General features: G+C 34.8%; 2 protein-coding genes across 4 annotated transcripts; one reads left to right on the top strand and one right to left on the bottom strand.

The window, feature by feature from the left end:
* Positions 1-326: 326 nt before the first annotated feature.
* Positions 327-6297, top strand: ORG1 (OBP3-responsive protein 1). Of its 2 annotated transcripts, XM_088106713.1 has the most exons (15): positions 610-700; positions 775-870; positions 1077-1406; positions 1490-1533; positions 1614-1692; positions 1776-1892; positions 2043-2225; positions 2369-2455; positions 2988-3091; positions 3170-3257; positions 3887-3967; positions 4055-4131; positions 4463-4598; positions 4852-4914; positions 5479-6297. In XM_088106713.1, the coding sequence occupies exons 3-15, from the start codon at positions 1092-1094 to the stop codon at positions 6130-6132; spliced, it is 2028 nt and encodes a 675-aa protein (XP_087962839.1). In that variant the 5' UTR covers positions 610-700; positions 775-870; positions 1077-1091; the 3' UTR covers positions 6133-6297. The 2 variants fall into 2 exon arrangements, with proteins under 2 accessions (XP_087962837.1, XP_087962839.1); XM_088106711.1 differs by lacking the exons at positions 610-700; positions 775-870 and adding an exon at positions 327-486.
* A 2282-nt stretch (positions 6298-8579) lies between these two features.
* Positions 8580-20733, bottom strand: LOC124822257 (histone-lysine N-methyltransferase ATX5). Of its 2 annotated transcripts, none has more exons than XM_088106710.1 (23): positions 19001-20733; positions 18850-18905; positions 18535-18748; positions 17170-17295; positions 16979-17047; positions 16797-16865; positions 16602-16693; positions 16158-16250; positions 15394-15529; positions 14912-15014; positions 14708-14807; positions 14165-14289; positions 13628-13773; positions 13085-13189; positions 12362-12426; positions 11971-12181; positions 11464-11550; positions 11257-11313; positions 11086-11175; positions 9478-9564; positions 9307-9381; positions 9080-9203; positions 8580-8999 (listed from the first exon to the last, which is right to left on the bottom strand). In XM_088106710.1, exons 1-23 carry the CDS (start codon positions 19901-19903, stop codon positions 8914-8916), a joined length of 3219 nt encoding a protein of 1072 aa, XP_087962836.1. In that variant the 5' UTR covers positions 19904-20733; the 3' UTR covers positions 8580-8913. The 2 variants fall into 2 exon arrangements, with proteins under 2 accessions (XP_087962836.1, XP_047150209.2); XM_047294253.2 differs by having other exon boundaries at positions 9103-9203; positions 19001-20715.
* Between the last annotated feature and the right edge of the window lie 4728 nt (positions 20734-25461).

The following is a 25461-nucleotide window of genomic DNA, read 5'->3' as shown; positions in this document are numbered from 1 at the left end:
AAAAAATTTGGAGCTCTATGCAACCATACAAAGAAAACCGTTTCACAAATCTCTGTCAATTTTGCTTGCTGAAGCGGGACTATAGATGAGGTTAGCATTTTCAACAAGTTAGAAAAATTATAACTGGAACAAAATCCAAATTAAAATAACGTGTTTATCTTGAGTTCTTAGTATTTTTATTTATTTGTTTATTATAAATATTCAATTTAGGATTTTATTAAGATAGTTAGTAAGAATACAAATTGAAAAGTAGTGCAGAGGAAGAGGGTGATGGATAAAAAAAAAACAAAAAAAGATCAGATATTTGGTGAGGCAGAGGTTGACCTGCTTGCGAAAAACACGTGGGAAAACGTTTCGGGCATTCCTTGGCACGCAACTCTCACACGCTTATTTCCTATATGAATATGTAGGAGTACGAATGTGACGCACTGCACTTGTTCTGCATCTCTGCGCTCTTTTTTTCCTCTTTCGATTCTGGTTATTCTGGTAATTAACTTTCAATTTCTACTATTTCTTTTTCTCCCTCTTTCCACCTCATCAAATTGCTTTCTTTTATCTCATTTGCTAAATGATTTTCCCTTTTCTTGTCATCTTGAATTCCTGAAGTTCTGCTAGTTGGATTTGGAGTATTTGAATTTCACCACCCATATGCGTAGATTTCTCATCCTTTTTGTTATGACTCGGTCACCACAGCAAAATGGTGTGCGATTTCTTATATTCTTTTACTGTAAGGGAAAACTAGAGAAACAAACTAAGATTACTAATTTGCTTCAGAAATGTGGGAAATGATAAATAGAAGCTTCACACGTTGATCAAAGTGGGGACTTGAGTTTGTTAGTTGCAAAATGAAGCATGGTTTGGACAATTTAGGTATGTGAGGAACACTAAGGGAGATGGTTAAAGACAATCACATATTTTGTTATTTTCTCTATGTACCATTGAGCCAAATAATGTTAACTTTTTTCGTATGTTAAATAGGATGTGTAGTGAGTTTGTTTTGTGTGTGTTATGTTTTGTTGCACCATTGACGGGTCCTCTGAAGGTTTTCTGATACATTATGCTTTCGTTTTTGGCAGTCAGAGGTATGATCAATGGCGTTTTGTGGACCAACCCCGGTTTCTGGGAGTAGCAGCTTAGCGTATTCACCTCAAAATTTGTCTGCAAAACTTATTTTACCAGTTCCGCTGCGTTTTACTGGACAGTTCTCTAATTTAGTCAGGAAAAAGAGCAGGGGAGAATGTTGCTCTTCATTAAGGGGTGCTGCATCTGCATCTTCTATGGAGTCACAGGAAGATGCTCCAAGTACATTTTCAGTTTGCTTGGAGGAGGAACTAGATCATGTTATACGGTTCAAAATGTCAGACTTTAGGATTTTAGATTCAGTTAGCATTGGTCTTGGTGGGCGGGTATGAGATTTAAAATAAGTTATGATTGTCATGGATGGATTGATTTTTTAATGCTGGTCTGATTGAATTAAGTTTTCCTGTAGTCGGATGAGATGGTTTTTGAAGGCATGGTGAAGGATAGCTGTAGGTAAGTTAATTCTTTATTTGCTTCAGGTTGTACGGTTTGTTTCAATCATAACATCTGTATGTATTCATTTTCGTCCGCAGTTCTTTGTATGGCAAAAGAGTTGTACTTCGAAAGCTTTCTAGTGCCCAAGCTAAGCGTCGGGGGAAACGAGCAATAGAGGTGTGTATGTTCATCTTTTAATATTACAAATTAAACTGTTTGTAATTATATCCCATCGCAATTTATTTGCTATTGCCTTTTAGGTTTTGAAGAAGCTGGTTCGGCGTAAACTTCTGTATCATTCTTACTCAATGCAAGTTCATGGTTATATCTCTTTGCCTGCAAGTGATGATAGTGATTCATTTATCTTGGTACATGGGGTAGGTATTAATCTTTGTAAGCTTTATTTTTCTAATTCTTTAATATTAATGATTCTTTCTTATTGTTAGTGATTTCTCTATTTTTCTCATCCTACCACTGTGTAAAAAAAGTTAAAACCTAATGTCCTTTTAATAATTTTTCCTTAGCAGTATCATGGCAGTTTCTCTTTGAGACACTGGCTTGAACGGTCAGATTGGCTTCCAACTTTGGAGGCCACTCTTGCACTGGATGAAGAGTCTGTTAGAAAGGTCGGAGAAGATAGAACTGGAGGTCCTGCAGTTTCTAGGCAGCTGCGACTTATTAGAATATTGATGAGGGATCTTCTTATTGGGGTATTTCCCCCTCCCTCCTTTTGTTTTTTAAAGTTCCTTGAGTATTTTCTTTGATTGAAGACAGTTTTACTTTTTAAGTACTTTATATATTCTACGTAGAAATAGGAGAAATGATATTCTCTTTTATTGTTTATTTAAATTAGGTAAATTACCTGCACAGCCACGGTCTTGCCCATACAGAGCTGACACTGGAAAATGTTCATATAAGTCCAGTAGACAGACATATCAAAGTGAGCATTGTCATTCTCTTATAAAATTAGAACTATGACATTCTTTCTTCATTCATTTTCTGTCTTAGCTGTGGATTATATTTGCTATTTGACTGATCCTAGAGGTGGTTTTATGCATTTATTGTGCTGTAAACTCATAGCAAAGACAACCTATAATTTTTATTTTGTTCCTGGTTTAAAAATTATTGTGATTCTAAATGGAATGTCTATACTAATAATGTTAATATATAAAGGAAATGCAGTTTTTCTTAACTGGTTTTAGTGTGCACATTTTTTGTACATTTCACCCTTACTCCCATAACATTTTGGTGTCTGAGTTTTTTTTATGAAAACTGCTGGATCAACTGTTATTTTAATTTTGATCACTGTAAAAAAAAGTGTACAGAAGAATGGGCTTACTGGTGATTTCCAGAGGGCTAATAGTTCTTATGTATGCAATCCAAGTTACTGCAAATCGATAATGGTGTTTCTTGATGTAGAATCTCTTCAATCTTTCCCCATGGCTGGCTTAACCTCGTGTGTTACTTAACAGGTAGGCATATTGGGTAATGCTGCTGACTTTTACAAGGATGGTTCGAAAGATAGCTCTTTGGACAACTTGGACAGGCGAGAAATGATGATTGCATTTGACATGAGGTTTGCCCTTTAATTTTTCAGAAAATTATGTCTGGAACTAAATAATGTTGTTGATACCTGGTTATCTCTGTTGTAAAGATGTGTGGGCTTCATAATGGCTAAAATGGTAATGCGGGAACTTATGGATCCTTCGGTTTTTGCAAAGTTCAAATCGTTCCTCATAAAGGTATGATAAGCTTTTTTTTATTCAATTTTGATCTCTTGAATGTTTAAAAATAACCTGAGCTTTTTTTGAAGGAAAAAAAAAACTAGTTGGTCTAAATGCTTTAGACTACAAGTGCCCAACAATGCTTCATGTCTGTAATACGTCCCCCTCATATGAACTAAGACCTAGATAATTTGTTCTCTTTTCCCCTTTTCTGGAAACTTTTTACACACATTTACTGATAGGGGGATGAAAATTTAAAGATTTAGCAGTTGCTGGCATTAGTAGTCATTTTTTTAAAAAAAAATTAATGGTTAAATAACCTGATTCTGTGCAGATCACTCAGGAAAGATTAGTCATAGGGCTATTGTAGGGTTATACTCGTCTTCAATTAAGCAGTGTGTTTTATATATCTAGTCTTCATAGTAAGATGTTGTTGGACTTACAGTCATCTGTTTACTCTAAATCAATATAGAAATATTTTACCATATTCTTTATTCATGTTAACTAATTTTTCAGTTCTGTTCGTCTTTTTGTCACTTTGTTTATGATACCTGATGCATCAAATGTTTTATTTTTGCTTATTCTTATCTTGATGAAGGGGTCCTATGATGTGAACTTTCTAATGATAACTCATGTCCCACCTTCAGGGGTATGATCCTTCATGTCTACGAGAGCTTATGTTGGAAATCCTTGGCAGAAGTTCCCCATATGGAAATACTGGATTACAAGTAAGTGTATTCTTATTGAAAGTTTCTTGATATTTTGTGCTACATTCTTTTTTTCAAATCTTTTGACGCCTTTCTAATTTCTTGCAGATACTTGATAGGAACTGGGGAGCTGGCTGGCACCTTTTATCTTTATTGCTTGCAACTAAACCTTCTCAGAGGATAAGGTATGCTGTGAAGCAAAATAGCCAGTTGAAAGTGTGCATAATTTCTTCACCAATGCTCCTATATTTGGCTGATATTATGTCTTGAACATATGTCAAGATTTTAGAAAGAAAAAACTTTAGTGACATGAAGGAATTTCAGAAATAAAAATAGTCGTAGAGAAAAGTTTCAAGTTTCATTAGTATTTTAGGAGGCTTAATCTTTTGGCAACAAGTAGCTAGTTTCTCAGGCTACTGTGCAAACTTAATATAATAAAATTTGATTTCAAATACCACTTTGATTTACCCGAGTTTAGGAGTTATACTAGTTTTAACCATGTAAACATTTATACAGTTGTTTGGATGCCCTTAGACACCCATTTCTATGTGGGCCAAGATGGCGAGTTGTCTCATCAATGGAAATTATCAGATGGGGTCTAGGTTCTACTGCAGTGCGTATTACAGAGGAGTACATTTATCGCAAGCCTCAGGTATTCATCTAACGGTGCCCCTTACATGCAATATATCCCATGTTGTCTTTTGAGTTCTAGATACTTCTATAAGAGTTTTTATATTTGTTGGTGTCTGATGTCCTCAAGTTTGTTCTTACTAATGTTGCTTTTCATGATTTATATACTGTGCTTTATCTCTTGATGATAAAACGTAATATAAATCAAATTACATTACTTATATGAGTAAGATATGTACTACAAGTTTGACTGATGGGCGTTTTCTGTGTTTTAGCGCAGCAGGCTTGCCCATTTCATTGACTTAATGGAGATGTTGAATCCCCATCCAAAACCAAAGGTAATTAGTGATTAAAGTATGTATATTTTCCTGATATTGTTGTTTGTACTATATTTTTCTTTAAAATAGTTCCACTTTTTTCATCACTAATAGTGAAAGTATTAATGCCAAAAAATCTCAGCCATTTCACCTGCACTTTTGCACCATTAATTGAAGTTACAAGGAAATCTCACATTAGATAGGAATGAAAGTTAAGAAACATGTAAGTGGGAAATACTAATGTACTTAAGCCTTATGGTAAGGTTTTGGATTGGATTTGATATAAGCTTCAAAGTCATAGTTTTCTTGTGGCTTATTGATGGAAAACCGCGGTGAAGTGCTACAGTAGAAATGTGGTGTCTTAAGCCATGAATGTCTGTTCCAACTTCTTGCCATAGACACGTCCATTATAAAAAAGAAACATATAAGCATAATTAACTCTCACTATTTGGTATCACATAGTATTTATATTGGTTGTGTGGGGGGTGAATATAAACATGATCTTAAAACTGGATGTGATTTATTTTCGAAAGAAGAAGAAAGTTTATTGCTTATGCTAACTTGTGTCCCTATTGATGTATGCAGAACTGGCTGGACCTGCTTCCAGGCAAATGGCGTCTATTATACTGCACTGGGAAGCATGTTGGCCTGACCCTTCGCGAACCACCTCTCCGTGTACTTGTTGGCGACGTGCATTTAACAGTGACAAGAGAATCAAAGTTGAAAGCTAATCTTTCATTTGACTCTGACATTGGATTCTCTGTTATGATTGGTCAAGACTGGCCTCTTGACAAAGCTGGTAAGAGTGGAAGATTGAGGGTGAATTCTTCATTTACACTAAGAGCTGGGAGACGGCTATATCTGAATCAAGACGAGACCACTGAGAAATTCTTCTTTGGCCCTTCCAGCAACGTGGATGCTTTAGCCCAGAAATTTAAGGGCAAGAAATGGAGTAAAATAATCCCTTTCAAGGAGTTTCCGTCAAGTCTTCCGGCAGCCAAACTTGCATCAGGTGATATTGATGTAACAATGAATATTGACGATCCATTAAATCAAAACGCTGATACTGCAAAAAGTGTTCTTCAAGAACTAAGAACACAAATTCCCCCGGAAGTGTTTGATTTGTCTAAGCTTGTGTGTGGAACCTATGTGGATTCAAGGATGCTTGTCCTACGAGGGGTTAATGGATCCGCGCTCCTATTTACAAGGTCTTTTATGGACAGAAACAGTTGTAGTTAGTTGTTGCTGTAGCAGATTCAAAATTATTGTTTAAGTGTATATTTTTCCTTGTCGATTGTATAGTTTGGTCCATTCTGATCTCAAATGAACATTTTCCTCCCACCCCAAGAAGTAGTCATCCCTCCTCATGTTCGATAATTAAATGTAAAATTTGTATCTTTTCAAGTAGTAGTTGTTCTTGGCAAATACCGTTAGTTAAAAGCACCTTGGAGGGGTGGGCGGAGAATGTAAAGATTTTTTATGATCCTTTTCAACCTGATATATAGAAAAGAATAGGACAATGATATGGTAACACAATTTTTTTTGACATTTTGATATAGTAAATGTATTATTTTTTGCATTGGATTTAGAGTATATTAATATGGTAATAAATAAATAATAAACTACTAAGAAAATAACAAGTGTGCTCTATTAAAATGTTGTCAACAAAAATTGTTCAAAATATATTTTTCCTATATAATATTGATCATTGAGGATAAGAATTACATTTAGAGACAGTCAAACCAGAGTAACAATCAGTTTAAAATGATATATTTACCACGTGTATGAGTTCTTGATGTACTAAATATAGCATTTATTAAGACCCCGATGCAGTTGTTAAATCCTGAGCATGTTATCTAAACTAATGATTACAAATATATAAAAGAAATTTAGTGGCACATTAGGGGCATGGAGATGAAACAGAAATATATGAAACTATTGATAGAGCACTAAAGAATACGCCACTCCTTATTGTTACGGACTTGCGTAGATAATTTCCAATTTTTTTCACAAACACTTATAAAACAAAATAAAACATCTAATTCCAATTTCCATTCCTGATATTTCCTTGACTTACCTGTGAAAATTTTAATACAATTATTCCGCATAATTTAGAGCAAAACTAGTACTTATTTACGATGATATCGATCATGAAAAATACTTCTAAAATCAACAACGGTGTCCATTTTTCTAAAGATTTTATAATTATGAAAATAAAAATCAATAATGATTTTGAAAAGTCTTCAAATAAAAATCAAGTGAAAACAAAGGTATGAACTGAGTGCCATTAAAAAAAATTGAAAAAAACCATATTGAAGTTATCATTAAATGTCAATAAAAAAATTGTTTAGTTTATAGTGTTAGAGACAGAAACTCCAAGTTGGCCCTCCAGCGTTGCTCACGGAATTAATATTAGAGAACTAAAAGGAAAAAAGAAAAATAAAAAGCATAAGTAACAGAAAAGTGGGAAGAAAAGAAAGTAGAAAAAATGGTTAGAAAAAAAACAAGTGTGAAGTGAATTGTGTTAGTTGAATGAGACAGATCCATCTTAGTATGACTTTGTGATTCAGAGAAAGGGAGTGTGGTCCTCCAACGATGACCAGGAAGAACCAAAGCTTCACGATTATGGCAGCTCAGCTATTGCATAAGCATTATTAACAAGGTAAATTCTTCCAACTTCATCTTCGTCTTTTTTTCTTTTCAATTTATCTCATAATCAAACCCATAGTACCTCCTAGCTTTAACTATTGATTGCTGTATCAATTTACTTTACGATTATTATTATGGTTGGATCGTCTCAAACTTGTTAATTGATGCTTCATGTTGTACCCTCTTTCATTCACGGCTTTACAATAGTTAGGGTTCTAAAACACCATGATAATAGTGAAAAGAAAAACTCCTTAACTTAGATTATAATTTGTAATCGCACTCTCTTATATATTTATTTACTAAGTATTTGCTTATGTTTGTTTGACACTCTTCTTAAAAGTTCATTAATTTGATATTCCTTTTTAATAATATAATAATATGTATTATATTTTTAATACTAGGTGAGCGTACGAACTCTCGGACAACTTTTTCTTTAAGTTATTTTATGCTATAGTAATGTTTAGAGGAGCTATTTAAATAAAAATCAATATAAGTAAATATGGAAAAAATGGTTAGAATAAACAGTAATTTCACCCTTTAAGTATCTCTCTTAAATAACTCTTAAATTAATAAAATTATATAAATAATTCCATAATTAGTATCTTCTCAATTAATATATTCTAATCAAGTGTAAGATATAGTTGAAAGACTTTCTAAAATTTGAGAAGAAGTCTTAATGTATTTTAATTTCATTTTTTTTACTTCAAAATCACTTCAGAGAAAAACTTTCATGGACATGGACGAAATTTATTCAAGGCATTTGCACTAACCTATCTAACAATTTAAACTTTTTAAATTGAATTCAAGTCCTTTTACTCACATTTCTCAATTCCTAAATAAAGAGTAAGGGATACATTTTATACATTTAAATTACACACTCTCATTTCATATAAAATACTAATTTTATAAGGGGAACATCATAGAAGGAAAAAACATTTTTCTTTTAAATCAATTGTCCATCATTTTCATGCACAACACTTTTTTATTAGCATTTTTCGATACAATTATATTGGAAGAACATAAAAATGTACACGAAGGAAAAAAAATGGTTAACTTTGAATTGAGAAAAAAATAAGTAATAAAGGGTTATACATTTACAGAGATGCCAAGAGCCAAAAGCTATGAAATCTAGCTTTTATTAGAGTTCCATGAATGTCCAAAGAAAACCAAGAGTAAAAGGAAAACACTGAACTATGCCTTTTTTTCTCCCTATGTTTTTTTTTCTCTTCTTTTTGGTTTGATAAAAATTACAGCTTTGGTGTAACTGTGAGATTCCCTGCACAATAGGGGGGGATGGGGTTAGTGCTCCTTGCGGAGAAGAAACAATACTTGTCATCTGATATTCATTTCATTTGTATAATCCTTCTTAATTCATGAATTTCCGGCAGTTTGGAGCTTTACATAGGCAGGGGACTTTGAATTCATCTGGCTCATCAGGATCAAACAGGTAGTCATACCTGCTCAAACCAAAACAATCAGCATCAACTACAAAGAACATACAAATGCACCTTATAACAAGGTACATGCATACATACACACACAGAAAAGGGAGAGACATACGTTAACTCATCGCCGGCCGACACGATAGTCTTGGCAATGAGAACAATCCGGCTCTCATCGTCACCGACACTCATGATTCTTGCATAGCAATTTGGCATACACTGTAGGAACATGAACAAGAGAACAGATCAGATGAGTATCCAGTATTGAGAATCAGAGAAAAATGATGTGCATAAAATGTCAATTCAAGATAGGTTGACTCACAGAATGATTAATCAGCCGTGCTATATTCCCTTTGTCAGTGGCATCTACTACCACTTCTTCACTTATCTTAAACAGCTGCCAATACAAGAGTAGGGTATTTTAGTGTAACAACACAACCATGTCAATAATATGATGAGCAGTGTGATTGTATTAATAGGAGAATTAACTCACATAACAATCTTTGCCTTCTAATCTATAGCGTGCCTCCCTCAAATCTGCAATGCTGCGCCTCACTTGTTCGCCACGATACTCAAGTACCTGCTTAAGATTAAAATCATGCTCACTATTGCAACAGATAAAGGTTGTACATGGAAAGCTCAGAAAACATAAAGGATCTAAGGGCAACCATTTTATGTATCTGCTAATGTTAGAATCATAACAAAAGCAAGGGATGATATATTCTGCAAACATCTGGAGCAGGAACCGACCCAGAAAATCTCAGGACCAAACCAACCACAAGAGAAGAAAAAGGTAAAGGACATGGTAATTAAACTTTGTCCGCTTTGCATGGTTTAGAAAATGCTTCATGAGCCTGTGTGTTTGCATTCAAAAGCAAGCCGACAGATACCATGGCATATTATATGCTTTATAAAGTTCTACAGTATGAAATTACTTAAGAAAATCAAAGATTGTCAAAGGTTCGTTTAGTTTTAGCAAACATTTTGTTTCCATTTCTCGTTTTAAAAATAATTACAAAAAAGTCAACAGCATCACTATATTGTGTACAAAATTATGAAAATAGAAAAAACAAAGAGGAACTTTTATATTTACTTATGAAATAGAATGTTTCCTAAAATCAAACAGGCCTAAGATATTAAGTTGAAATGAATCGCTATACTATATTCTTCACTATATGTCAATACTAGTTGACAGTTCCAAAGAAAACAGCTCTGGAAATGGGTATTCTTTGCAGGACAGGACTAGGTTGCAATAGAGTAAAACATATGTTATGGTAAAACCGAGTGACATTTGCCACATTATGTTAGGTTTCTGTAATCAAAAACCTAATTCCCCTCTCTCTCAAATCACAACATGAACACAAAGCAGAAGAATGAATGAAACATATTGATTTATTTGCACATTAACAGTATCGAAAGTCAATGTACAAGTATGGATGTAAGTATGGGTAACTACGGGAGCCTAATACCTCTCCTCAGGCCAATGCCCTGACTGTACGAGTAAAATATGACCTAACCTAAAAGACTGACCGTTATTCTATTTATAATAGGTTCCTCCCACAACTGTTCGACATTCGCCTCATGCTCCCACTGCATGTGGCCGCTTGATCCCTACTGCCTGTAGCCGTTCGGCTCCTTCTCCATCACCCTTAACCGTTCGGTTCTGTCCTCCCTCATATACTAGCCGTTCGGCTCCTTCCCCATCACCATTAACCGCTCGATTCTTTCCTCTCTCATATACTAACCGTTCGGCTCCTTCACCATCACCCTTAGCCGTTCGGTTCTTTCCTCTCATATACTTTCCAGCCCCTATCATATTAGCAAGTGGCTATTTCTGTTGCATAAACTTGAGTGTACTCCCACAATCAGTGGTTTTATTCTATAATTCTATTAAGTTGTAATGATGGTTTTATGAAAGGCTACCCATTTATGCGCTTCTTGGTTTGAACCAAAGAATAGAATTGAATATATCCAATTGCTAAAGTAGTCCAACACCTTATGGATCTTCATAATACTAGTAAAAATATATATGATTGATAAACACAAACAAGCAGGTTAGGGTTCTTTATAATGGTGTCATACTTGAGCATGAAATTCATACCATTTCTCCTTCTTGAATATTTCTACGTGCGAAGAGGCCCCATCCATGTATGCCCGATCTACCAAAGCAAACCCGTTCATTTTCGGTTCTCTGCAATCATACAAGGGTACTCATAAAACAGTCAGAAAACTGACCACTGAAGCAAATATACCTTAGGAAGAGAAGAGTTACCTGCAAGTAGTAAAGGCGTTCTCTGAATGAAGAAAAGGCCTGGGGCTCAAGCACCACCTGTTTGATGAAAGAGATGAGGAAAAAGACGTGAGGGAAACAAAAGAGGAAGAGACAGTTCAAATCTTAAATTAGAGTTAAAAGAAGGAATTAGAAAGTCTATTGTCATAAAGAATTCCAATATAATTTTCAAAAGATAAAATGGATTACTCTGGGTGCATTTAAACTCTGTATTGCATCTAAAGGATGGTGATAGTGACCCCTCACTTGATGAGAAACAGCCTCATCCGCAGCTCTCTAACAAAAAGAGATAAAAATCAGATGCGGAAAATTCTACTTTATATATACAAACTTGCAAAGATAATTTTAGAGTCAACATCGGATAACTGAGTCTAAAAGATGAACATGAAAAGAAAGAAATCAACGCAAGAAAAGCAGTGGCTATGATATTTCAAAATACGCTCCACATACATTTGCATCCATGCAAGCGACAACTGCCGGTATATTTTGGCGAAGCAGTATTAATTGTCGGCAAAAATACATACGATACTGGTATATTAAAAGCAAACATATCTTTAATGTTTAAACACAAAAACACCTTCACTGGAAACAGAAACAGGACAATTAACATATAATCAATATCAAGACACTGTAATGATGTTTAAGTACTATCTTACAAACATTCACCAACATGAACAACAATTTTCTCCAATCTACCTTTTTGGTATGATTTGTTCTTTGAAAGATACGGCACCTAGCAGCAGAAAATGGCTCATGCTCGGTGTTATCCATAGGGGTGACATCTTGCTTTCTTCTGTTAGACGAGATTAACCTTGAACCAGTTTTTTTCTTAGTTTGGAGAAGGCTTTTGGTTGAAATCACCCCAAGCGGGGTTTGCATAATCAAAACAGTATCTGGATTGGGAGCCCTGCAAAAAACAGGACGTGATTAAGATGAAAGGCTGAAAGTAAGATAAGAAGATATCAGATAACCCTATACTTCTGCAATTAAAAAAAGACAATTGTTGGGGAAAAAAGCAAAAGCTACAAAGAACATGGTGGCAAGGAGGATGATTAATCTCTCATAGTTATAATTGAGGGTCACATACCTGTGGTAAGCACAATAAGAGACCATTTTTGTTGTCTGCCTGCCATTTTTCTCTAAACAATGCAACTGCAAATAATGGAGAGAAGTTTAGTAAAATTGTCCCAGATAAAACACTCATAATGTGTTAGGGCTCTATAACCCAAAAATCTTAATAGAACGCAGAACAGAAAATAAAAAACAGAAGAAAAGATAGTCAATGATTCTGTTATCAGAACACTAAAATGAACAAGGATAACTTTTTTCTCCAACTTAGTTCTGACTCAATTCTTTTACAATTAATGAGCATCCAACTGTTGTAACCACCCCAACTGTTTTCATTCATTATTAATGTACAGTTTCCGTGTCCTCTCCTTCTGATAACAGGATAGAACAACAATCAAGTCTTACCTCAATAGTATGGTTCAGCTACATGGATTAAATGATGCCAATATCGATAATATATCATTGTTAGTCTTGTACTATGAAATTGGTGTCTTTTATTCTTAGTAAAACCCAATCTGAAAATGTATGTTCTAAGAAGGAGACTTCTTTTTTTAAGGAGACTGGAGGGTAATGGTAATCAGTTATCAACTCATACGATCAAAGCTGAAGTCATATAGGTTTAATTAAAACAGGGATGCAAATTAAAATTTGGCATTAAACTTGCTTAAAATTAAAATGACAAATTTAAAATTAAGATTCAAATCACAAGGTATCAAGCAAGCCAATCATAGTGAACTCTCACCTCCATTCGATAACCGGCCCTCGATGCACACATGGCATGGAAATAAGTAGAACACTTGCAACATTGTGTACACGAACCATGAATTTGCTTGCAAATAACACAAATCTGAAAATTCAAGTAAGCAGACTTTAGAATACATTTGTATGAGAGAACCCCGAGACATCAAAAGAAAACCCAATGCAAGAGGCTCCAACCCAACAGAGTTTGGGGATGCTAGATGAACATAGGCTTACTTTTGCAAGCGAATATGGACTGTTTCTAGGATTCAAACCTATGATCTCTAGGTCACTCGCAAGCAACCTTAAAGTTGTGCCAAGGTTCATTCCCACCAAGAATAACTAAATGATAAAATATAAAGTAACTCGGAGACTAGACTATTTTCTTTATACCACACGAAATTATAAGAGTATCAAATCAAATAGACACTCTTCCAGTTTTCAAAGTGGTGAGAAGAAATTCACTTTGTGGGATATGCAAAGAATAAATCCATTTCAACTGATGACTAGCATTATCAGGGGAAAGTTTTCGTATCAGATACCCCACCTTCACAAAAGAATTTGATGGAATACTTAGAATACCCAAAGCAGGCTCCATCTTCTCATCACTAGCAAAAGAGACTTCAGGTCGAAACCAAGCACAAGTTACATGAACCCATAGCGTGTCAACATCAGTTGGCTTCAGAGCACCACCTGGGAGTCCAAAAATAGTTTATGAGCACAAGATTCTAGTCATCAAAACAAAAATAGAAACATATCAACAGAGCTTCCGGTTGCATGAACATTTATGCAATAGTAAAAATATTTATGTAGTGCCAAAACGTGATTAAATAGTCAAAGGGAGGGCGATTCTCAGCCATGATAAGTAAAATTGATGAAGGGTGTATATAAGTTAAAAGTTGCATAATTCCAAATATAGAGCTTACATCATTGGATGATATGATAATGTAAACTCATAGTAAAGTGTAAAAAATATTCTTAGACAAGACCAAGTTGATTTATATGAACACACAATGTTAAACAAATTTAGACAGGACTGTTCTAAATATCATGGAGGACATTTGAAACATTGTCAAAGACATACCTTTTACGGGACAAAGACAACACTCCCGCTTGATGTGAGGCGTTTCGCAAGCCTTACAAACCCAAGAAGTAAAATCTCGAACATTTCTTGCTCCATAGCATTCTTGATGAACAGCTATTTGACATCTACAAAATATATAATTTATTTGTGCATTAATTGCAATGGAATTCATCATACATAGTGGACATGAGTAACCACAAAGTTCTTGCTTCATAATTCAAGCTGTCATAAGAAAAAGATGTTTGGTTTTATTGACAAAACAGTTTCTCTGGAAAAAGGCCAGACCAACATGCATCAATGCAAAGGCTGTAACAATGATTTAGTCAGAGTGGTAAGCTGCTGTACATATAACTGAAATCATAAAGTGAGAAGTATTGATCCTTTTGCTTTATGATATTTCAAAATACAGAGAAAATTAAATCTGAGTTAAATCATCATTGGCTGCAATATCTGTAGAAACTTGCAGCATCTTGAATCCCTATCACTTTATGGATTGAATATTGGCCAAATGAAAAAAAAAATGAACTGAAACTGCTACACTACCTGATGCAAATGATAATTTTGTTATAGTCCCAGTCTTCAACCCATCTACAAACAGCACAGCGTTCTGTAGTCCACTTAGCATAAACAGGTTCATACTTCTCTGTCAGAGAAATAGTTTGCGGTATAATTATCACTATGAGAATTTCGTATGAAAAACTCCTCAAAATGAAAAGTAGTATGCAAACAGAACGAGTAAAAGGTCACCTTGCAAGAAGGTAAGCAGCTTCTGCTTTCTTTCTTTTAAAGAAGGTTTCTTGGGTTTGGCAGGAACTTGAGCAATAGCATGAAATTCTGCCAACTGCAGCATCTGACAAGTCAAACAGCATTGTATTAGTTGCGGGCATTACGTCTTAAGAAAAACGCAAACCAATATTATGTGTTCCCAGATTCTCAATTTCTATAGGGCACTAATTAGCATTTTAATAGTAAAGAAAATTTCAAATAAACCTAAGAACTGATTCATAAGATGGAAAAGCTCCAATTAATAATTAATAATTATGATAATAATTGGGACAAGAATACCGTGGTCTATTTACATATAATAAGCTCAAAGTATATTAAATACATAAAAGAGGGTGGTTGAACACTTGAACAATCTTAATGGACTAAAATGACCACTAATTAGTAAATTTTCAGCACAAAGAGACAAGGAAATATTATTAAAATTAAATAAGTCATATACAAACCCATTGTTCCAAAGGTAGCATGGAGTCTTTCACCCTAATGCTTGTTCTCCAATTTCTTGACTTGGAACCTGTATGTCGTTCCCATTCACTGAGTGCTTGCTTTTCTGCCCCACAAAACCCACACTTGCACACAACTCTGAAAGTGACAAATATACATCATAACCAAAAAAAGATGAAGAGAAGAAATTAATCACTTTCCAATCTAGAAGTAATAACAAAAAGATGTTCAAAATTGACAGTGGTGAATTTGGAACGTTTTAATGTGAATATGGAATGTTTAAATAAAAAGTTAATTTATATTTTACGAAAGCTGTGCTAGCACCTTAAGCGTGACTAAAACTAACTATATCTAGTATTGTTCTCTAGCACAAATTTTGATGGAAATTTGATCAGTGTACAAATGGATGAAAAGTTGGAATTTCCAAGGGCTACGAGGGAAAATGAGAATATTCTTTGGGCATAATTTCTTATAGGAGTATCAACTCTTAAAGAACTACAATTTAGCAAAAAACAATCTCATTACCAAGCTAATGCTGAATTCTCCCTCTAAAACAATATCACAAAATCCGATTAAGTCAGATTGGTATCAACTGCTTGAAAAAGGCATTAATTAATACTACTTACAACATCCTTTAAATATAACTAGTTACAAGAGAAAAATAACTAAAGCTATTTTAAAAATCAATAAATCAGTAAAACTATAATAGTCACACCAGACGACAGAAAAAAAAATGCCAAATTCTTCTGAAGGACATCGAGCTTACGAATGAAGGCTTGGAAAATATACACCTTCCACACCATTGCAGAGAACAGTGACCCTATTTGGAAGCACTAGCTGCCCATTGTTTTTGTTCCACCTGCATCAAACCATCCTTTACAGTTAGAAATGATACGACATAAATAATCTAAAACATTTTTTCTGAAGTGCTAGAACAATTTCTTTGTCACACTCCTTATAGGGAAATTTGATATGAGTCTCACTAAATAGGCAATGAGACCCACATGATTTAATGGGTCTCACATAAATTTTACCGAATAGAAAAAAATGCTCTTTTAGCACTCCTCTTACCAAATACAGACATTCTAAATTGGTATAAGAACTTGAATCACAAAGGTTAGGGTTCATGAGAACTTTAAATGAAGTAATTAAGATTGTGTCACAAAGCCTGCACTGGACGAGATAAATAAAAAGACAATAATAGTCTTACTTGACTTTTGCATGTGGTTTTTCTGAATCAGATAACTCAAAATCAAACTTGGCTTTGCAAGTAGGGCAATAATAATCAGTGCCTTCAAGATTCTACCAAAAAAAAATTACACCAATCAGAATAAACCAAAATTGCACTTTATGAGCTTCAGATGCTGACAAGTGGCACTATCAAGATATCAAGTAATGGGTAAACCTTGAAAAGGTTGCTAGAAATTTTGTCACATTCTGCATGCACCCACACTTTGCATCCATCACAGCGCACCTAATTTGGAGGGGACATCCGCAAAGGTAAAAGGAAAAAGTTAATATTAAGCAATATAGTCTTTTGAGCAGAAAAGAGTAACCTTAATTAGTTAACAGGATTTAGCTACTTACCCAACTTCCACTATCTGAATGATTCCAAACTTTCTTGCATATGCCACAATAATGCTTTGATTTTGTTAACTGAAAAACAAAGTGATTTTAAAGACTGAAAAAAATTCTAAACAAGTCCATAACTTGAATTATGATGTTTTAGTTCCAGAACTAAATACAATCTTAAAGAAGAAAATAGAAGATATACAAACCCTGGCACATGTTCTGCATAGGAATGGGCCCCCAGACCTTGAATCCCTTGTCTTCTTTAACATCTTGTAAGGAAGGTTCAACCCACAAGCTTCACAGGGCCGCGTCTCTTTCTTATCAAATAAATCCTGCAATGGAATTCAAATCAATGAACCATTGAACTTCGGCATAATTGGTCCCGTATACAGAGTAGTGATTACACAATCAAAGCTTACAGAAAAAGCATGCCAAGTCAGTTTTGGGCCTACCAATGAGACAAAACTAACAGTGCCAGAGCCAATTTCCAGTGGAAAACTAAGTAATCTGAATCCAATAATGAGTGCCACTGCGTCATCCTAAGTTTTTTTTACAAAGACTAATAATACAAATAAATATTACTGTAAATGAAAGAGTGTAGAAAATTTTACAAAATTAACCTAATTTATTAACCCTTTTTAAGGCAATCAATGTGGAAGCACCACAATGTTCTAAAAAATATTACAAAGTAAATTGATAGTCCGTATTACTTTGAAAAACTAACATGATAATGTACTTAGATTAAGACTTATTTTTTCTTCTTTTTAGACACTATATGGGACACGGGGAGAATATATTATCATTTATTACCTCCATTCCTGTTTATACAGGCTGCTGAAAATTTTCTTGTACATTTTCGTACGTTTTTTTTCAAATTAGTTCATGTTTAATTTTTATTTTTATTCATCAAAGTGTCACTAATTACTTTACAATGTCTGTACTCAGCAGCAAACAGTATTCATTCTGATCTAACTATCAGATTTTAGAAAAAAAAATTGTGTTTCTATTTTTCTATTATTTTCTAAGTTTTTAAAGATAATATTACTTACTCATTGTCAATTATGCCCTTACTTAACATTTATCTTTTTAATTAGTTTGATTTTTCCACCTAATGTGTTGTAAAAAATGAAAAAAAGGTATAATAAAAAAACTTCATACTAATTTATTAGGATTATGAAATTCATTACGTCTTTCTACATAAAAACCTTAAAAGACAGATAAGAAAAATGGAGAGAGTTGATGCTACAAGTAATAATTGAAATAAACTCCTCCTCTCTATTGTGAGGAAAGACAAAATGACTGGTGTGCATTAATTAATTAAGTTGAAGACAGTTAAGTAGAAAGAGTGAAATGATAAGCCCAATAATTTGTGAAATTATGAAAAAAAAAATTGTTAAGCAATTTAAAGCTTTTAACTATATTAACCAACTTTCTTAATTCCTCTAGGGATGGAGATGGCATTAGCTTTACTCAAGTGTACTAGATACAATGCAGCAGAAGTTTAACAGCCAATCAACCATGCAATTCCCAGATTGTTGGCAAAAGAAGCAGAAGCCCTGTAGTTGACTTACCTGGTTCAGAAAACGATAACCTGCATAATGGTTTGAACGAGTGACCTCCTGAAAGGCTTTCAGAATGGAATCATCATAACCATTGCTAGTAGCTGCTGTATTTATATCTGCTATCAACTTCTCTGTGAAACCCCTCTCCGCCAAAAATGCCTCCTCTATTGCCATTTGGAAGTCAGAGGGATTATAGAAACTCAACTCAGACTGCCCCTGAAACCTAAACCAAGAAACATCACGTCTAGTAAGCAAAAACCCTTCCACAAACAAAAGTGGCTAATGTAAACAAGCAAACAGAAACAACCAACAGCAACTCCACACCTGTCCACATAATCCACAAATGGAAAAATCATCCCATGCTTCACCCATGCATAGTCCTGCAAAAACCACCAAAAACACAATAAATACTCAACAAGGTTCTCTATATATGAAGTGATTATTCATACACAGTTACACATTGCATAGTACATACCCTTTGATTCTCATTGCCCGCATACCCAAGAAACATGACACAAGCTGCATCAGCTATACAAGACCTGAGAACCAACTCGGGAGCCTGAGTCATAGGATCAATAACAATAGCAGGCCAAAAAGGTTCCTTTCTCCCAGCTTTGGCCCACACTATGTCACCTGCATAAAAATCTTCTGGCCCAAACAACCCATTTCTCCTCTCCCCACTATTCTCCTTCAAGCCCATCAAACCAACTCCTTCCACCTCCAAAAACCTTCCCTTCTCGTCTTCTTCAACCACCAGCCCACCATGCCTCAAGGCCAATGATCCACCACCAGGCAAACTGGAACACTTGCTCCTCTCATAACTCTTGCACAATGCCGAGTACTTACGACCCTTGGTACCCGTTTTCTCCTCGTTTTTTCCCTTCTTCTGATTACTACAAACCTTGGGTGCCCTGAAGCTGAGCTTCTCCTTCTTGCATTCAAACTCATCATCATAATCACCATCACGCAAGCCACTACTACTTTTGCTCTCTTTCCTCCAATTATCAATAACAGAGTCGTTGAACCGCGAAGGCAGAACTTGAACTCGCCCCCTTGAAGTCCTAACTAGAGGTGGCCGCTGAACCTCACTCTTCTTCTTCGCCTCAACGACCACGTTGTGTGCCGTATTTGATTCCACTCCGTTGCATGACACCGGCGTGCACCACGTTGCAGAGAACCCTTTCTCCGACACGCTGGCGCCTAACAGTCCGTGAAAACTCACTGGAATCACGTCGCCAAGAAGGTTCAAAGGGTAGTAACCGTTGGTCTTTCTCTTCTTTCGAGCGTATGAACAATCGTCGTCCTCGCCCACCGAGTCACCTAGTTTGACCCGTTTCAGATTCGGCATTTGGGATTTCAAGTTCCTCTTGATAATCATGGCTCTCGCTGCGGGAATAAATCACGAAGCCCGCATTAAATTGAAGCCACAAAAGTTGTCAAAATCCCAACTTCTAGAATCTCAGAAAGGAAAATTTCACTGTCAAGGCCAAGCGCGATAGCCACCCCATAAACCCTAATACCGAATTCAATTCAGAGAAACAGAGCAACCACAGAAGTGCGAAGGAAAGCCGAATTCCTTGAACAGACACGCGAGGAAGGTCAAAGAAAGTAAAAAATTGAGTGCGATAATGTCGAGAACCTGATCGAGAAGATCGAATTATCAGAGAAGAAGAAAAGAGGGATCTCTCACTGGGAGAGAGAGAGAGAAAGAGAAGTTCAGAAGAGGAAGGCAAACACTTTTTTTGTTAGACAATTTGCAATGTAATTTGTATTATGTGGGACTGGACAAATAAAAATTGTTACATAAGACGGTGTTGTTTTAATTTAGGAAATTTTTAGAGAGAGGAACAAGGAAGGGGTGGCAGAGTAACACTAGAGAGAAGAGAAGAGAGAGAAGAAGTCGCGGCGTTATCTTGAGTGTGTTCATATGTTGTTATGTAGTTACTTGATGGGCCGGATGCTAACTTACGCGTTGCGTGTTAGGAGCGCCTAATTTCTTCTTCCTAGCCATGAGCTTGTGCTGATGACACTCTGCTTGAGTTTCTTGTGTACCAATTTTGGTCAATGGCTTTCACGTAATTGTTATGGTTATGCTCCAGTCATTCTTGTGAGCAGAGGGATATGGATGACCAAATTTGTCATTGTTTCTTCCAAAAATTTCGGAGCCACAATATGTCACTTGGAAATGTCTATGCATGGGAAACATGTTTTTTTGATGATGTTGGTGTCCTTCAACTTTGTTTCTACCATTTGCTATGGCTTTTTTAGTTGTTGTCCATTTTCGGCTAAGGCTATGGGGTTTCGCAATTTCACTGCCACCATAGGGCTAAAAAATGGTTTCATGGGTTGTGTTATTTATAGCAAGTTTTGTGGTATTCTCCGGTGGGGAGGTACAATTTTCATTTCGTGAAATTTAATTTTGTTGTGCTCGTAGACCATGGGGTTGGTCTTGGAGCAGAAGATCACGTTAGAAAATGGGGCAATCGTTACTAGGGTTTGCTTCCGAAGATCGTTTGGAACAATTTTTATTTTTTTTTTTCGTGACCAGAATGTTTTCTGTTGTTAGAGGACGACGTGCAACGGTCTCAACAACGTTGAAGCAGTTAAAGACATTTATTGATGTGAATTGTAAGATTTTGGGCTTTATTAGGTTAAATGGTTTGGTTTGGTTTGGTGAGGAAAGGAGTTCTGGTGATTGGATCTACGCACTACACTCCATCCACTTTCTCTATTTTATGGGTTGTTTTCATTCTCTAGAAATATTATAAAGTAGAAAGTATTTTATTCCAAGACGAAACCTTGCCCTTCTTCTCAGTCTTCGTCTCACGGTGGATCAATGATAATTGGATATCGTCCATGGATACGGATGAAGCTTCTAGAGAATGGAGAGACCTCATTTCATGAATCCATTATTAAAAAAAAAACATTTTTTTTTTGCCTTTTCGTTCGTAAACGGAAGCTCGAGCCTGAAGCCATGGAAGTTATTCATGATTCCTTATTATTGTTTGCGGTGTCTAGCAATAGAAGAAAAGTAAGCAGACACATATATATGTTATTAAACAAAACCCTTTTGGGGTATCTTTATTAATGGATAATGGATAACATGGTTTATTTATTATCCGAAAAGACTAAAGACCAAGGTGTTAGTTACACATAACTTGGAAAACACTGTACCGGAAAATTCTATTGCTCAAAAAGGAGACTGCGTATAATGTCTCAACTATAAATTTTTTGTTTGGTGGATTATTTTTTTCATTTATCTGTGTTGTTAAATTAAAGGAGAAAAAAAAAAGGAGAGAGAAAGAGAAGAGTGATGGGTGGGAGGGTGGAGCAAGAAGATGACGAACTGTAGACCACGTGCATGAAGCTAACTTTTCTTTTCACTATTATTATTATTACTATTATTATTATTATTATTATTTTGCGAATATTTTAGATTTTAGGGTGTGTTGACCTGGTTGCGTATGTTTTCTCCCCGGTGCCTCTGCCTTGAACCCAACGATGAAAAATATATATATATTCTTTAATTCTTTGAGCAAATAAGATTGTACGTGAGATGTTTTGCAGAGGAACATGCATGTCGAAAACAAAAGCTGTCGTAACTTTGGTGTGAAAAGTAGTTAATTTCATGATTTTATGGGCTTTTTGATTGAAGTGTATTGAATGATGCAATGCAAGTGTATGGATTGCTCTGTTTTTTGTTTGAGAGATGTTTTTTCTTGTTTTCTACTTGCAGAGGGACTCCCTTTCAGATTTTTCTTATGTTTGGATCATTCCATAAATGAATGGTGAAGGGTGAAAATATCTTATTTGTCACATAAAAGGGTTTAATGAGAGTAATATGGTAATTTTATTTAGTCAAATTTTGGTTTTAATGAAAATATTGTTTTGATTCAAGAAATGTTGATTCTCACCGTCCAATCAAATCAATTTTCTGATAAATGTATCGAGAAACTTTCCTGAAAATTATGTTTTTTTAATAATGTTGTTTTTTTGAGAAAGCTAATAAAATCTGAATACAAAGAGATTTCAACACCCGAAGCAGCTCCTTCCCAAAACTAAAATACCTGAGCATTAATGCTTTGTTTTCTTGAGGAGGAGATGAATTTGAATGGATTTGAGTGGATTTAAAGATAATTTTTTTGTTGTTTTTTTAGTAGATTCGTGGGCAAGAGAGTGAATTTAGAAGTAAAATTTGTGAGAATTAGTGTAAGATTTGATTGATGTGACAAATTTAAAAAATTAGTTTAATTGATAGATATTAAAGATTACCAAAATGTCCCTAGTTATTAAAGTAATATAAAATGATAATTATTAAGGTTATATTTAATTGTAAAAATATTTATAAAAAGTAAAAAATTAAAAATAATTAATAAGATTAATTTCTAAAATTTTAAAAAATTATAATTTAGTAAAATGAATTTTTAATTGATGTCTAAAATGAATTTATAATAAAATTAATTTTTAAAATCTAAAAATAAAATGTTATGTCTATATATATATATATATATAAGTAATTGATGTCTTAATTAATTCATTCTTATTTTTATCCTAATTCAATTCAAACTCAAAATTTAATAAATTAAAAATAGTAAAATAAAATAAAACTCATTGAATATATCTTGGTAGGAGGGTAGCCATGGTTGCGAATCAAAAACTCCATCAACTCACTCCCTGCAAAGTAGTTCCTTGCAATCTTCATTTTCAACACCTTAAATGGCAACCTCAGCCTCAAAACCTTAACTACCTTCAAAGTCTCCTCGGTTGCTTCTTCCTTCACTACTTCCTCCACCGTTTCATCGAAACCGTACATTGGAGTCGCCGACCCCTCTCCTTCTCCGTCTTTTAATTGTCTCTCCAACTCCTTGTTGTCGTCCTTCCGTAGTGCGTTGAGCTCCACCAGCCTTCCTATCACCTTTTCATCAAAGAAGATCTTCGGCACCGTAGTGCTTCCCGTTCTCTCCCTCAATTCCTTATCCCGTTCCGTGAACACATCCACATTTATTTCCACGAACCTCAGCGCTTTCTCTCAAGAACTCCGCACTGCACTGCACTCTCAGCAGTTTGAGCGCGAGAAGAAGCTGATGCAGCGTTGTGAGAACAGTGCATTCTTTTTTACCGCAAAAAAGATTTTTAGTCCAAAGAGGTTGAAAAACTCTGTCACGCCTTCAAGCTAGGTGGTGCACAATAACGCAGCCCGTAACCGAATCCAGGTCTACACCATGCTCACCCAATAACCTGGAACCGAATACAACCTTTTAAGACCCGAATACACCACCCAACATTCCTATAACTTTGCAGCGTAACCGAATACGCACTCCCGTAACCGAATACACTGCATTCGTTATTTTTGTTCTGAGAAATGGAACCAGATACAGCGTTTGGAACCGAATACAGAACTTCATCTTCAACCTTTGCTTCTCCATCTTCAACGGCTCTTCCTGCTTCAAGCTTTCCTTGCCCATCTTCAGCCATAGTAACATTCATGATGTACGAAACAATGTCTCATATTAACGTGCATTATTATATATTAACTCTGCCTGAAATCGATTATCACATGTAAGAATCGAATATCTTATTTTTCCCTGCTGCCTCTGCTGGTATTATCAAATATACTAAGGGTAAACATGACATTTGCTTTACAACCACCGCAAATCATCTCATATATGCGAGTGATACTAAAATCACTTATCCCGCAAATTCACTCAATTCCATCGTTGCAAATCGGCGAAAGCGAACACAACGTCACACTCAATTCCATCTTCGCTATCTACAAAAAAACATCCAAAATGAAATTTTTAAGAAAGTTAGAGGTGCAAAATGAGATGTTAGAAGGTTAAAATTATAATTTTTGGAGGTGCAGGATGAAATATTGGGGGTGTAGATGAAATACTCTAAAATCAATTGCACGTATATCCCTCAAGTAAAAAGGACCAAATGACAAGCCCGTATTCCATATGCGAGAAAATATGGATAATGATACTTTGATAACATTTTTTTAACAATATTTTAATATTATCTACATCTTATTATGTGATTGGTTCATGTTGATATTTATGATTATTATTATTTATTATGGAGTAATTTTGGACCAATCACAGAATGACACGTAAATGATGTTAAAATATTGTAAAAAAATGTTGTCAAAGTATCATCATTTGAAAAAAATATTTATGTTAGTGAGTAATTACTAATAAAATTTATGATGAATAATTTGTATCCATAAGTATTTATTATATAAAAATAGAAGATATTTTAATATATATTGTGTAATAATAATATATTACTCTTGTGAATATTTATTATTTATAAAAATTAAAATTAAATTTTAATATATATTTTATTAAATTACATTTAATTAAAATTAAAATTAATTTATATTTATTATATTAAATTTAATTAGAACTAAATGTTAATTTATATTTAATTTAATTTATATTATATTATATTATATATTGTTTTTAATTCTATTTAAATTTTATTTTAAAATTTTGTAAAATATATTTTTTTAATATCTAAATAAGTATCTAACGAATAACGACTTAATTATTTTTGTTACTGTATCGGTTGGGACCGGGCATCAAAGAGACCGGATGTCCGCATAACCATAATGGTCCAACCACGCTACCTTCTGCTCAACATCGGGAGGGGTCGAGCGCGATAGGTCGGACGTCCGTATCACCATGATTATGCAACCTTGCCGCTCGCCATCCGGATAAACAGCAACTCATATGAGGCCGGTCGGTCATGCCGCCAACTAACCAGATTGCCTATATGGGCCGACCGGTAGTAAGGCCAAACTTCGGGAGACCGGCCGGTCACATCGCTAATTAACCAGGATTAAGATAAGTAGTGGTTAAAAGCTATTGGGCTGAATTTGGGCGTGATTAACTTTTCACTAATCCCAAGCCCATAGCAAAAATTATAAATACAGGA

This window comes from Vigna umbellata, chromosome 2, assembly GCF_029865625.1.
Source record: "Vigna umbellata cultivar VRB3 chromosome 2, Vumbellata_1.0, whole genome shotgun sequence".
NCBI classification, from domain to species: Eukaryota; Viridiplantae; Streptophyta; class Magnoliopsida; order Fabales; family Fabaceae; genus Vigna; species Vigna umbellata.
This window is presented reverse-complemented; position numbering and strand designations above follow the sequence as displayed.